This window comes from Neohortaea acidophila (genome assembly GCF_010093505.1).
Source record: "Neohortaea acidophila strain CBS 113389 unplaced genomic scaffold BDY17scaffold_2, whole genome shotgun sequence".
Taxonomy (NCBI): Eukaryota; Fungi; Ascomycota; class Dothideomycetes; order Mycosphaerellales; family Teratosphaeriaceae; genus Neohortaea; species Neohortaea acidophila.
The window spans coordinates 1,060,408-1,072,875 of NW_022985511.1; the positions used below are offsets into that span (position 1 = coordinate 1,060,408).

Sequence of the window (12,468 nt, forward strand, 5' to 3'; positions counted from 1 at the left end):
GGAAAGCGGAGCGCTGCGCCCCCGCCCAAATTCGCCTTGAGAGCAGGATAGCTCGGAGTCAGCTGGGTAAGATTATATTTGCCATAATGCTCGGTCTGTTTGATGAACTGTGTCACGAATCACTCTTATCTGCAGTCTCTTGCTTCCCTTGTCGGTCGTGGTGCGTGGCTTCTGCATGATCCTCGAGATCGGGTCTTCGCAGCCTCGCGAACATCCATGGAGGTGGCTTGATCGTGTGAATCAGGACAGCGACAAAGAGCGTCAATGCCACCGTCGGCAGAATGTAGGGGCTCGATGCATAGTTGGTGAATGCGCTACGCGTCATTAGATTTGGCTTCCCCTCGGCAGACATGCATCGCAATTGACACTTACTAGCTGGGAGACGACGGCGAGTTAGAAAGCGCGATGAGGGCGATCAGACACAGCGAGACGCCAAGGAAGCACGAAGATGCCGAACGCACCCAGTGAAGCTTGGACTTGGATCGCTCACTGATGGCCGCGATGCAGCTATTAAAGATGATGACGAGGCCAACCGAGACGAAGAAGTAGATGAACGTTAGCTCGAACACATTGGAGATTCTGTTGACTGTAATGCGTGTCAGCAAGTCTGCCGGTAAATCTGGTTGTATTCTCGTAGGTCTTACACTCTTCGAGTGCGCTGTTCTCCAGCTCATTGACTCCGGAAGCAGGGCGGCTTGATCCGTCGTCGTAAGTGGAGCTTGGGGGCGAGAATCCCGCAATGTCGTAGAGCACGGTCGATAGGCTGCCGAAGTATAAGATGAGAGCGGATTGTATTTGATCGGAAAAGTTCTCAGAGGACACGGTAGTTCCGCTCGCGACTGTGCGCAAAGCAGCGTTCACGTTGGACGTGACGGTATCCAGGATGTAGGTGGTTTGACGAAAGTTTTTGCTGCCCTGCACACCGGCTTGTAGAATGATCGTTGCCGTATCGTTGAGAGAACTGGCCGCCGTGCGCTGCAAGATCGTCAGTCCCAGCCGCAATGTTGCCTCGGTGGCGCAGCACACTCACCCAAACAGACGGGTCGGTGGTAAACGTATAATTTGCATTGACAAGCTGCTCCAATGCATGTGTGAGGTCATTGGTGAGGTTATTATCCGCAACAGTCGCCGCGTTCCATATCAAACACTGCCCCACCCCCTCCACTGCAAGGACGAGAAAAACGTGAAGCGGGAAGTGCAGGAAGGCCCAGATCTGTTGTCGAATGGTGCCAAAGTGCTTCTCCTGAATTCGATCGAAGTAGAGCATGTACAAGAAGTACAAGATGAAGATGCCGCAGCAGACGTTGCCGAGAGTGGATGCAGCCGAGATGTCGAAGACTGTGGCTTCAACGATGGCGGAGCACCTTTCCGCCAGTCCAATCACGCCTTCGCCGAGGATGATGAGTGTGAGGAGGGACATGCGCTGGACGAGATGCGTGCCTTTGAAGCTGATGTGTCTCCAGATGCAGGATATTGTAGTCACCAGTGCCGTTTCCATTATCGCCACCACGTACCACGCGATGAACGAGTTATTCTGAGAGCCATCCGCGGATGGGTGGAAAGACCAGAACAACCCGAGATACACCACTGCGGCGATCGAGTAGGTGCTGGCGATGAGCACCATAGGCAATCGGGTTCGCTTGAAGTGTCGCATAAAGAATAGACTTTGTATGTATTGGCAGACTAAGATGAGACGACTTGCCATGAGAATCAGGGAGAAGTATTGGAACGACCGGTACGATGGCCTGAGGCTGCATTAGCAGTGTCAATGACGGATTGGACCGCACATACCCTTCTCCTTCCTGCTCACTGGACACTTGACCGACATCAAACTTGGGCCCTGTAATCGCAAACCCGAGCATGACACCGAAATGACATGCCTTGGCGGCGCGCTCGAACACGCTATCCATGGAGAAGCGGACGTCGTACAGACCGACCTGGTCTATGAGTTGCTTGCGTCAGCCATTGTCGTCATTGAAAATCATGAGGCGTCACTCACACCACGTGAGCCACAAGATGCAGAAGAAGCCCACATATTGCTCCAGAGTTTGAGCACTGTTGACCTCGTGGACAGTAGTGAAGACGGTCAAGTTGGCGACGAAGAAAAGGTCGTAGAACAGCTCGGAATTCGTGGCCTCGGTGTGGCGGCGGAACTCTGGCCTCTCGTGGAGTGTATGGTCGTCGGGAAGGGCGAGATGGGTGTCGAGGCGGCGGAACTCGGGCCTCTCGTGGAGTGTATGGTCGTCGGAGCTGGCAAGATGGGTGTCGAGGCGGCGGACCTCTGGCCTCCCGTGGTCGGGATTGGCATGATGAGTGTGGTGCTCGGGAGGAGGCCCAGGAGAGGAGGCGCTGACCGACGTAGAGTGGATTAGTGGACTCTTGAACAGCTGAAGGCCTCTGTCGGCCTCCTCCTCGTGGGACATTTCGACACGTTGGCTGAGAGGCCGGGTAGCAGCAAAATAGAACAACGAAGCGAGGAGGTTAATGACAAAGATATCGTCAAATGTTGACCGGAGGATTTCAGGGCTCAACGTCCGGGGGCGCCTTAATTTCTCCGCATCTGAGACCGCAACGGGTTGGCGGCGGGACGCCTGATCGCCAGGCTGGGGGCCTTACAGCAACAGCCTCATCCAAAACCGGCTCCGTGAGATTCCAAGCCGTTGCCGCGTCTCAGGTGGGGTCCTGTCATTTGTCGAGCGCCACATCAGAACTGCTACTGTTTCGAACATGACCAAGGAGATCTAGCCTCCAGTGTGCCTGTGACATTGTGAATCGCGGGGGGGAGACTCGTCTCATGAGATGGCGTGACTCGAGGGGCCGATGTATGGTTCGAGCTCCGAGCTTCCCGAAGCGGCTGAGCAGTTCGGGCACGATGGCCGCGTCTAGACCTGAGAAATCGTCGCTGATCCGAGTCCATCACCGTCCGATGAGATGAGGTCGAAACCCCAACATTCTGAGCAGTTGGTGCGGGGGAAGTCAGTCTCGTGCTCCGACTTTCACTCTACTTTCCACCCACTCATCGCTCCACTTCTTCCATCACATTACAAGCGTGCGCACGCTGCAATCATCGCTCTACATGTCTGCGCCGATGCCTAAACGAGCCTCACCACGATAACTGACTGCACCGTCTCTCTCCGCTACCACGAGCTCGACGCCCGGCAGCTCTCTCGTGGCGCTGTGATGGACAGTCGGCACCGCTGCGGCCGGAAAGATGAGGGTATCGCTTGACGGCGATGAACCGCCTTTTCTCCTCTCTTCCGCTCGATGATGGGAAAGAAAGTGAGCATGGCTTGATCGCGCCGCCCCTCAGGTTTCGAGCGCAGCCAGCCTCCAGACAACTCTACTGCAGAGCGGAAATGGCGGAATGGCGGTGGTCTCGACGAGCCATCGCACCCCAACGTTCGCACAGCAGTCTTCCTTGTCTCGTCTGGACGCGAAGCGAGACAGTCGAAAGGCGAGTAACATCCGGCATCAAAGATCGCAGCGTCACGGCATCCCCCAGTCAACACCTGCTCAAGACCCTCTCCGTCTGCGATTCTTCCTCCTGCCATCCCCGGCTTCACACCACGAGACCGCCCTCGGAGTCTACTGATGTAGGCGTTCCCCCACCCCGGAAAGAGATGGGTAGATGAGAAGAGATGGCACACCTCCGCCTTTGCTTTGAAGAACACCGGGTGCCATGGAGGACTGCGTCGCTATGCAAAGCATGGGCGTGGTGCGACCCGTTGCATTCAGATTTGATGAAGGAATGCACTGCCATGTCGGCGTACTTCTCCCACCGGTTTTGCCTACTTTGAACCGGTCCGTGCGGAGTCTATTGCATTAGATTTGAAATTACGAGACAATTTGTTTAAACTGCGTTGCGTCTCTTCCAAGTTTATGGCCCTATCTGGAGTCGGTTATACTTACCGGCATCTAGTTGACCGTCCTGTGAACATTTGCCGCATGATTTCGGAAGTGTTGCTTGTCCAATAGTCTCTCGTCACACTCCGGGTGTGGACAATCGATGGCTGGCCATCCGGCAGGTGGCGTAGATGCTTACGCTCGAAGTGTTTCTTAAGGTCCCCGCAGCTATGGAACGCCTTCATGCGTTGTGGGATAGCCATGTTGTTTTTTCCCTAGGCAGAATATGCATTGTGTAGGCAGGCGATTCATTGGGACCGACTGTGGCTTCGGTGCCTTCCTCTCGCAGTCTTCGCTCTCCTGCTCGGCGGCAAGTAAGACATTACGTTGCTTGGCCTGACATGCTTTTCGTATCGGCGGCTCCTGGACCTTTCTCAGTGCGGTGACTGCGTTGATCGCGATCGATCGGCGTTTGCATTCCTCGGCAGCATCGGTGCTCGCGAAGGCGAAGAGCAGCGAGCTGAAACCGGAATCGCTCCTCACTTAGCTGTTCACGGTTTCGTGCTTGTCATGAGGCCCACTGTTATCAGATCCGGGACCGTGTAGCTGGTTGGCGATGTCGACTATCGGCTGCTCTTCGCGGAGCTTGGCCCGGGCCACACCTAGCACCGCCTTTCATACGGCCTTCTTCTTGCTCTGCAACTGACGACTGATGTCCATGTATACTCGGTACGCGTCCGTGCCCTTCGCAGGCGACAATGCGGCCGTGTTTCGTCCGAATGCGCGGTTTGAGGCCTCCCTCCTGCGCCGAAGCAGCGTCACCTCCGGTGACGATTAACCACAGCCAGCTACCGATCATTCAATGTTCGCGGCCGTTGCCGATCGATAGATCGTGTCATTCCACTCCCAGCCCTCATGACCGCTGCTTGAGGCTTCAAACCCCGGTAGATCGCTTGCTTGTCCTGACCAATGTAGTTAGACATGTAATCGTGCTGGTACACTCCCGAGTTCGCATGCTGGAGGATCTTGTTGCGCTGGGAATCGCTGATGAGACCTGGAGCATCGGTCAGTAACTGTCTTCCCGGTTCGTCGTACGACATACGTACTACTGCTGTCCAGCGCTTCCCCATTCCCCCGGCGGAAACAGTACGGGCCCAGAGGGAGGTCGAACCCGGTGACTTCGCCCAAATGTTTCATTCTATCGCGCAGCCACTTGTCTGTCACCCGCTCGGTTTCGGAGACCTCGTGGCCATTCTGACCGCTCCTGAGTCCGCGAAACAGCGGCCAATCCATCTTCGATTTCTTGATCGGCACCTCTTGCTGGTTCAGACCGGGAAGGACCTTCAGCTGGAAAAGGTCTTCGGGTCCAGCGAGCCCTTCGAAGGCTCCATCGGCAAAACCCAAACTAAGTACCGAATTCAACGTTGGCATACTCGTCTTTGGCACCCACTTAGCTCTTGGGTTTTTCGAAACGCAGTTCGATAGTTGGTCGGGGCCATTCGCTCCTGTCAGGATCGGAGCAATGCGACTTTTACGGGCTTGTAACGAAGGCTGAGGAGCGCATCCGGTCGACTCCCAGTGATACCGGTGAGCTGTAGGAGTAGTGCAAGCTGTACTCGAACCCGCTCGTGCTCCATGCCGACTTCCACTGAGCTCCGTGCGGTCCGGAGCAGCTCGAACTGATCCTCGGCCCGCATAACGGGCTTGGCTTTCTTCCCAGCGTCGAGCCGAAACTCCTCTACCGAGCTCTGCTGCACCTGCATCCTCGTCAGCGTGCAATATTCCTAGCATGCCACACGAATTGTACACCACTCACTCCTTCCCACTACCTTTTGATCTCGATGTCAATCAGCAGCCAGTCTCCTTACGCCGGACCAGTGCAAAGGTGTTCCAATACGTTTGCGCCAAGCTCGCGGCGCGGACTGAATCGCTTCGCTGTCGGAGGACTCAGTGGAAGAAGGTGTGTACCACTTCGATCGGCATGAGCTTCAATTACTCGTGCGTATCGAGATCCATGAATTGGTAAAATCTGGAGGGTCTCAATCAGAACGACGGTCGCGTACATCCGGCGCGTGTGATCGCTAGTACAGACAGACTCGCCTGGTTCCACAAACTCTTGACCCATCGCTACAGCGCTTCCGTCTATTCGGCGTAGATCTTTTGTGTGAACTTCGTCTTGTCACTGTAACAATCACGGATGCCGTCGCCGGTGTGTGGCTTCGCTGAGGCGCTGTCACTGTCACCTTTGGCGGAACGCGGGGGTCGGCCCATGACGGGTGTTGCGCAGTCGATGTGATAGAGACGACCGAGTTGCGTTGCCAGGTGGACGCCGCCGCCTGGCCTGTGGGATGGGGAGGGAGCTCATTTTGTGAGGGCCCTGCCCTGTGCTGGACCTGCGGCGGAACGAGCGCCTACGTGTGGCTTGGATGGGTTGTGAAGGGGGTTGGAAAAACGTCGAAAGAGCTCCGCTTTGCATTTGCATCCTCTAACTTTGGCTAAAGCAGGACCTATCAAACGTCTCGACCCCCGGAACAACGATCACCTTGAGGGCAGACTCAGCTCCGTTACCCGCCCAAAGCAAAGGCCGTCGGAATATCAGATTGTGCGTCATATCAATGTCATGTTAGAGCAGGAGCCATGACGCGTGCACAAGCCCTTGCGACTGCGATTGAAGCGCGGCATGACGCTTGACTGTGTAAATCAGAAGGGCATGTAAGCGTGAACGCACGATGTCGTGCTTGTACGAATAAAATTATATCCAAGCAATCGCCCAACAAGAGCTTCCACTTCTCAAAGCCAGCGCAAAACCGGCAAACATGCTAGCCAACGACCAAGCCGGTAACCCACTAACCAGCACTTGGCCTCCACTCTACCCATCTAACCCTCGTTCTAGGCAATGATCGCGCCACTCGTGCTGTGGAGGGGGACGACGTTCCGGGACAGCGAGAAAAGAGCAAGTTTAGCGAGGCATTCGATACAGTAGCTGGCCCCTTACAGGCCGCGGCACCAGGAAACAGCGGAAGCAGTGATATAGCAGACAAGCTGAAAGAAGGCTTGAAGGGAGGAAACCCTGCGACATAAGCGTGCTCCAACTACGCTAAGATGCCGAGTGAAGCCTTGCCGTCAGAGAGCGAATATGGTGAAAGGCGCTGAATTAATTAAAGCTATCATCTATTATCAATTGAATTAGTTAAAGCGTTCGTTTCCGCTGGCACTTCGTGCTTGATCAATGCTATCTTGCCCTCACTCTAGACAACAATCACGCTCATTTTGGACCCCAAGAAGACGCGGCGGTATTGTAATCCTCGCCAAACTCCCGATACCATCTTTCGACGATTTTCTTGCTTGGACCAGCCCCGATCGTCTCTCTATCTTCCTTCCACGCCGCAACGACGTCGTTCATGAACACATCAATAGGCATCGCAGACGGCCCCTTGTTGTCATCCGGATCCTTCCGCTCTCGATGCAAGTCCGTCGAGACTTGGGGTGGTGCGATCTCGATGACGCGGACATTGGTGCCTTGGAGCTGCGTTCTCAAGTTCATGCTAAAGAAATGGACCCAGGCCTTCGAGCCGTTGTAGACCGGATTGATAATGGAGGTCGGCAGGTATCCGAGCGTCGACGAGACGTTCATGATGATCGCACCCTCCTTCCGCCGTTGTAGATGTGGCAGGAGACCCACGGCCAGATGCATGGGACCGTTGATATTGATTGCGATTTCTTGGTCGGCTTTTTGCAAAAACTCCTGTGGGCTCAACTCGCTGACATCGAGCGGTTTCTGGACCCCGGCATTGTTGACCAGACAATCGAGATTTGGGTGCTCCAATGTAACCTTTTCGATGAAATCGGAGAGGGACTGGAGGTTGCCAGTGTCTAAGATATAGTAGGATGCTTTGTGACTCAGTTCCTGTACGGTTTCTTGAAGGTTCTTCTCCGTACGGCCTGCTATGATTACTTGCTTGCCCTGCGAGACAAAGTACTTCGCAATCGCCTTGCCAATGCCTCCTCCGCCGCCGGTGATCAGCGCGGTGTGGAAGTCTAATGTGCCAAACGTCATTGCGGCTTCTTGTGAGCTTCCAATCAATTCGTGATGCGGTTGCAGACGCGAGAGATTGCAAGTGAACGGAATAGTGCCAATCGGGAGCGAGGCAGAGAAGATGAAAACCACGTTAACATATACACGGTAGCATCCACGTGCTGCTAACCGGATGTGGTACGTCATCGCTATGTAACCAGTGTGCATATGACGTGTTTAGATAGATGGAGGAGTTCTGGTTTCTCATTCCCAGACTTGATTGTAATTGTTATGGGTGGCCCGGCAAATGTGTTGTAGGATCAGCTGATGACTGAGGTCATGTGAAATCTGCTAAGCCTGGTCGTCCGCAGGCGGAGATCTCTATCGTTGTGTGCAATCTAATATGCATAAATTTCGCACATCAATTTCGGTCGTCCTCTCCTCTTAAAGTGTCTTGTCGAACTGGCGTAGCAGTTGCTGCACTTTGTCGTCGACCTTGAATTCCCAGCGTTCCGAGTTGCGAGCGACAAAAGCATTCGACAAGATGCGTTGTTTACTGGCGTGCGCATCCTTGTCAACAACATCGATCAGGCCAGGGTGGTCTCCAGGAGACAGCGCAGACGGATACGATCCGTCTTTGACGCAAGGCGTAGAGTGGTCGTAGTTGGTACGAATGGCGGCGGGCGATGAAGAAGAAACAACGTTTGGTCCCAGGCATATGACGGAATGCTTCAAGTGCGCCTGGTAGACGTCTCGACAGTGGAGTCAGCGCCGTTTCCTCAAGACGAAAGGGATGTTAGAGACGCCGGACAGGGGAAATGCATCAGGGAAACGGCGAAGGTTCTTGACGTCGCGGAAATAGGTGGCAAATGGCTCTAGGAGAAAAAGGGTGAGGACCAAAACAGGTAGCAGGGTCAGCAGAGGAGACATTGTGCTGTTGCAGTGTCTGAAGCGATTTCGAATGGCGAAGTCGCCTTGTCGACTGCATGCAATTCGTATATAGGAGACGATCATGTTTTGTTGACGTAGCTCTATTTTACTGTTGTGCGGAGGAATATGCTGCTTCTAGCAACTGGACAGGCTGGACTCGACGTTGCCCACTCTTGCAGGATCGCTCCTTGGGCACAAAACCGCAAAGCCCCTGAACCCGAGCGCACATACTTCAATGACTCTGCTCTTGTCTCTTTCAGGAAATGTCTTCCGCAAGCCTGTACTATGCTGTGGCTGTCCTCTCACTCGATCATCGCAGTCGAAGCTCACGCAATTGACCGTACTGACGTCTCGAATTGGATCTTTGATGGAGCATGACCACCCCATTCATGGCTTAGATATGTTTCATCACAACCCAAACATGTTTTTCCTTTGCTCATATTCCCAGCATTCAAACGCAGGTATTGCCGTATAAGCATGCGGTCCCGAAGATGAAAGCCCAATTCAATGTGTTGGCATGTTCCCAGTCTCAGAATGCGCTTCTTGTACGGTAACTTGAAGGTGTAGACCGCCGTATCATCCGTGATCCAGCCTCGCTTTGTAAGTGTTGCTTGGGGTCAGCGGTGTTTTGACAGAGCTTGCTCTTCGGGAGCCTTTGTGTCAATGTCGTCTTCGCTCTACTGCGTCGATCGAGTCAGCTCAGTCGCTTTATCCGTGACAATACCGGATACACATTCTACGACCGTGTTAGCAGCAAGCCAAGACACTGAAAATCAATTGGCACACTTGCCGTTCAGCTTCTCATAGGCGTAATCGTCATGCACACTTGAGAATTCCTCGGACGTAGCATAACGAACCGTACTGGCGTGCATCAGGGTCGAGGCAGCTCCGCCAGGATGCCAGGAGAGTCGTCCTCTGAAAGGCTGGTATCCGTTCGGACGTGCTTGATGCCCAAATGGCCAGTGCCGTCATTGGTCTCGAGATTGAACCTATATTCTTTTTCATGCCGAAGCGCACGCAGAAGGGCGATTTGCTCTGGCGTGTACTTGCTACGAAGCTTGTCGTATTCGCTTCGATTGTCTGCTCCGTCTTCGTCGTGGTCTTTCCGTCCGACACGATCGTTAGTCTTGTCTTTTCCATCATCGTGAGGGTTTTCGGTGCTACCACTTGCGTCCTCCTTTTGTTGCTGTTTCTTCTCTTGTTGTTGAGATTCTTGCTCCTTCTGCTTTTGACGCTGCTTGGTATTCGCTGGCCAATCCTGCTGGTTCCTCATTTTGTCCTCGGTAAAATCAAGCACATAACGCCAGCCAAACGGATGACCTTCAGGGTGATACAATGAGATGTCCTGTGAATCGGCTTAGCGCTGGGAGCAATGCAACGTTCAGACAGCTTGCCTTTTCACTCCTCACAGCATCTTGCCAGTTCATCAACCGACCAGATTTGGAGTCCGCTGCCGTCTTCGCTTGCAAGAAGGCAGCTTCATCTGCTTGGTAATCTTCGCCGTATTCCCTGTCTTCATGCTCATATTCCCGAACGAACCCTGGTTTCTTCCCTTGCTTGTTCTTGAAGCCCGGATAGTGCTCGTTCCCACATTGCGCCAGTCGGGTTCCGCAGCAATATCGGCCTCGCTGGAGCCCTGATGGTCTCCTTTGGTGACTTCCCACACTTCCTGAGAGCTCTGAGAGATGGGCATGGTTGCGGCGATGTGGCCGAAGTCACGTTTTCCACGTTGCAAGGGAATTGTGACTTGCCGATGTATGTGAGTTATACGGGCTTCGGAACAACCTCCGGCGAACCAGCACGACCAACCCATTTCATGGTCGCCTCTACGCGGAGGCGTCTGAGTGGAGAGCCTGTGAAACAAACCCAACGAACCGTAATTCGAGATCGGTTCGCGCAAATGATGCGACATGGAGATCCTGAGATCAGAGTGACAGCTTGCGAATTAAGTGACGCAGCTTTGCCATCATTCTCGACCGACGAGCGTCATTATTCCCTTCTCGGTCTCATCAAGCCCGTCACACTCCGTCAAAAATGATCAGAAAATCGCGTCACTCAGGAAACAGTGTGCCACTGGAACCGGATAGGACGGGTTGCTCATTTGCTTATCAATGATACAGACGGAACTCAATTCACCTTCGAAAAACCCTACGCTTTGCCTTCCACACCTTCCACACGTTACTTACCCGTCGACAATTCGAAAAAATGGGATCAAACGGTAGATTGGCGTTCCATTCTCAACATCTCAACATGAGCTGACTACATCCTAGATCTCCCAGGATTCCCCTTTGCTCGCGAACATGGTTACCAACCTCCCTCGTTGAATGCAAAGCTCCGACGCGAGTGTCCCATCTCCCAAGCCCAGCTGTTCGATGGGAATCGGGCGTGGATCTTGACCAAGCACAAGCATTGTTGTGAGGCTCTGAGCAGTGACAAGCTTAGTGCCGACCGTCGTGCCCCCGGGTTTCCAGAGATCCACGAAGGAGGCAAGGCGGCCAAAGATGCAAAGCCGATGTTTGTCAACCTTGACAACCCTGAGCATGACGAGCAGCGAGCAATGCTGGAGTCTGAATTCACTCAAGACGTCGTCGAGGAGAAATGGCGGCCGATGATGGAAAAGTCAATTGATGGATTGTTGGACAAGTTCATCGCCAAGGGCGCCGATCACCAGCCTATCGATCTCGTCAAGGACTTGGCGACACCGATACCTACCACTATCATTTATCAAGCGCTCGGCATTCCACAGAAAGACGTTGAGCGTTTGTCGAATGATAGCGAGGTCCGTAACAGCACAAGCCGCAACGCAGCGGAATCGGCCAACACGCATCTACACAAGTACATGGCAGAACTCGTTCACTCGAAGATCGAGCAGCCCGGTGATGACATTATCAGCACACTCGTCAAGCAGTATCGTCAAGGAAATCTCACCGAAGACGACATCACCACACTGGCCTTTTTGGTGTTGACGGCTGGGAACGCTGCGCTCATAAGCAGCATCAGTGTCGGCGTTCTGGTTCTACTCGAACACCCCGAACAGCTCGAGGAGTTCAAGAAGAGGCCGGAATTAGCCGGGAGTGTCGTCAATGAGATCTCAAGATACCACACTGCCTCCGCGTTGAACAGCCGGCGCGCCGTCAAAGAAGATGTCGAAATTGGGGGACAAATTTTTCGACGGGGTGAGGGTGTAATTTGCTCAGTCCAAGCGGGCGATCGTGACGAGGACAAGTTTGGCCCTGATGCTGACCGATTCAATATCCATCGCAGCTTCGATTTCAGTGAATCGCTGGGATTCGGCTACGGGCCCCATCGCTGCCAGGCGGATAAGTTCGCACGAGCTCAACTGGAGATCGTCTTCACCAAACTGTTCAAGCGGTTACCGAAGCTCCGACTAGCGAAGGAGCCATCTGAGTTATCCTACACCGAAGCGACCATGAACGCGGGCCTCTCTGAGATGCCGGTGTATTTGGAGTAAAGTATAGGTCGCCGTTGAGCCTTTCGTTTCGTCCGGTACGAGCAAGAATGAGGCTCCCTGTCCGGCCGTAACATGACGGGACAGCAGTGCTCGAGACGCTCATATTGAGGGGTACTACGCTGCTCTTATACATACCACAGCCACCTCATCAATATCCTCGAACCTGATGATCTGTCTTCTCCCATCTGTTCACCAAAACCTGTCGGAA

The 12,468-nt window shown here is 53.8% G+C and overlaps 8 protein-coding genes across 8 annotated transcripts; 2 read left to right on the plus strand and 6 right to left on the minus strand.

Moving 5' to 3' along the window:
* Positions 1-112: 112 nt before the first annotated feature.
* BDY17DRAFT_321203 (bacterial low temperature requirement A protein-domain-containing protein) lies at positions 113-2,423 on the minus strand (the record flags this gene model as incomplete). The annotated part of the gene is made up of 6 exons (XM_033736578.1): positions 113-314; positions 373-586; positions 645-975; positions 1,031-1,745; positions 1,792-1,942; positions 2,000-2,423. 6 exons carry the CDS (start codon positions 2,421-2,423, stop codon positions 113-115), a joined length of 2,037 nt encoding a protein of 678 aa, XP_033592974.1.
* Positions 2,424-4,691: 2,268 nt separating this feature from the next.
* BDY17DRAFT_321204 (uncharacterized protein) lies at positions 4,692-5,606 on the minus strand (the record flags this gene model as incomplete). Its single annotated transcript, XM_033736579.1, has 3 exons — positions 4,692-4,897; positions 4,950-5,348; positions 5,429-5,606. The coding sequence occupies 3 exons, from the start codon at positions 5,604-5,606 to the stop codon at positions 4,692-4,694; spliced, it is 783 nt and encodes a 260-aa protein (XP_033592975.1).
* A 973-nt stretch (positions 5,607-6,579) lies between these two features.
* BDY17DRAFT_291447 (uncharacterized protein) lies at positions 6,580-7,001 on the plus strand. Its single transcript, XM_033732668.1, has 2 exons — positions 6,580-6,681; positions 6,737-7,001. The coding sequence occupies exons 1-2, from the start codon at positions 6,660-6,662 to the stop codon at positions 6,922-6,924; spliced, it is 210 nt and encodes a 69-aa protein (XP_033592976.1). The 5' UTR covers positions 6,580-6,659; the 3' UTR covers positions 6,925-7,001.
* On the minus strand, positions 7,002-8,167 carry BDY17DRAFT_291449 (uncharacterized protein). The gene has a single exon (XM_033732669.1). It carries the CDS (start codon positions 8,084-8,086, stop codon positions 7,109-7,111), a length of 978 nt encoding a protein of 325 aa, XP_033592977.1. The 5' UTR covers positions 8,087-8,167; the 3' UTR covers positions 7,002-7,108.
* A 135-nt stretch (positions 8,168-8,302) lies between these two features.
* BDY17DRAFT_307894 (uncharacterized protein) lies at positions 8,303-8,788 on the minus strand (the record flags this gene model as incomplete). Its single annotated transcript, XM_033735151.1, has 2 exons — positions 8,303-8,599; positions 8,645-8,788. The coding sequence occupies 2 exons, from the start codon at positions 8,786-8,788 to the stop codon at positions 8,303-8,305; spliced, it is 441 nt and encodes a 146-aa protein (XP_033592978.1).
* A 644-nt stretch (positions 8,789-9,432) lies between these two features.
* Positions 9,433-10,170, minus strand: BDY17DRAFT_78249 (uncharacterized protein). Its single transcript, XM_033738695.1, has 2 exons — positions 9,579-10,170; positions 9,433-9,524 (listed from the first exon to the last, which is right to left on the minus strand). The coding sequence occupies exon 1, from the start codon at positions 10,059-10,061 to the stop codon at positions 9,660-9,662; it is 402 nt and encodes a 133-aa protein (XP_033592979.1). The 5' UTR covers positions 10,062-10,170; the 3' UTR covers positions 9,433-9,524; positions 9,579-9,659.
* Positions 10,113-11,000, minus strand: BDY17DRAFT_78429 (uncharacterized protein). The gene is made up of 2 exons (XM_033738696.1): positions 10,198-11,000; positions 10,113-10,133 (listed from the first exon to the last, which is right to left on the minus strand). Exon 1 carries the CDS (start codon positions 10,698-10,700, stop codon positions 10,215-10,217), a length of 486 nt encoding a protein of 161 aa, XP_033592980.1. The 5' UTR covers positions 10,701-11,000; the 3' UTR covers positions 10,113-10,133; positions 10,198-10,214.
* Positions 10,994-12,260, plus strand: BDY17DRAFT_321209 (cytochrome P450; the record flags this gene model as incomplete). Its single annotated transcript, XM_033736580.1, has 2 exons — positions 10,994-11,006; positions 11,059-12,260. 2 exons carry the CDS (start codon positions 10,994-10,996, stop codon positions 12,258-12,260), a joined length of 1,215 nt encoding a protein of 404 aa, XP_033592981.1.
* Between the last annotated feature and the right edge of the window lie 208 nt (positions 12,261-12,468).

Bases quoted from the DNA above. Each gene is read 5' to 3' on its own strand.
- BDY17DRAFT_291447 (XM_033732668.1), top strand. From the start codon at position 6,660: ATGCTAGCCAACGACCAAGCCG. The intron at 6,682-6,736 runs GTAACCCACTAA...CCCTCGTTCTAG, and splicing joins GCTAGCCAACGACCAAGCCG to GCAATGATCGCGCCACTCGT.
- BDY17DRAFT_291449 (XM_033732669.1), bottom strand. From the start codon at position 8,086: ATGCACACTGGTTACATAGCGATGACGTACCACATCCGGTTAGCAGCA.
- BDY17DRAFT_78249 (XM_033738695.1), bottom strand. From the start codon at position 10,061: ATGAGGAACCAGCAGGATTGGCCAGCGAATACCAAGCAGCGTCAAAAG.
- BDY17DRAFT_78429 (XM_033738696.1), bottom strand. From the start codon at position 10,700: ATGTCGCATCATTTGCGCGAACCGATCTCGAATTACGGTTCGTTGGGT.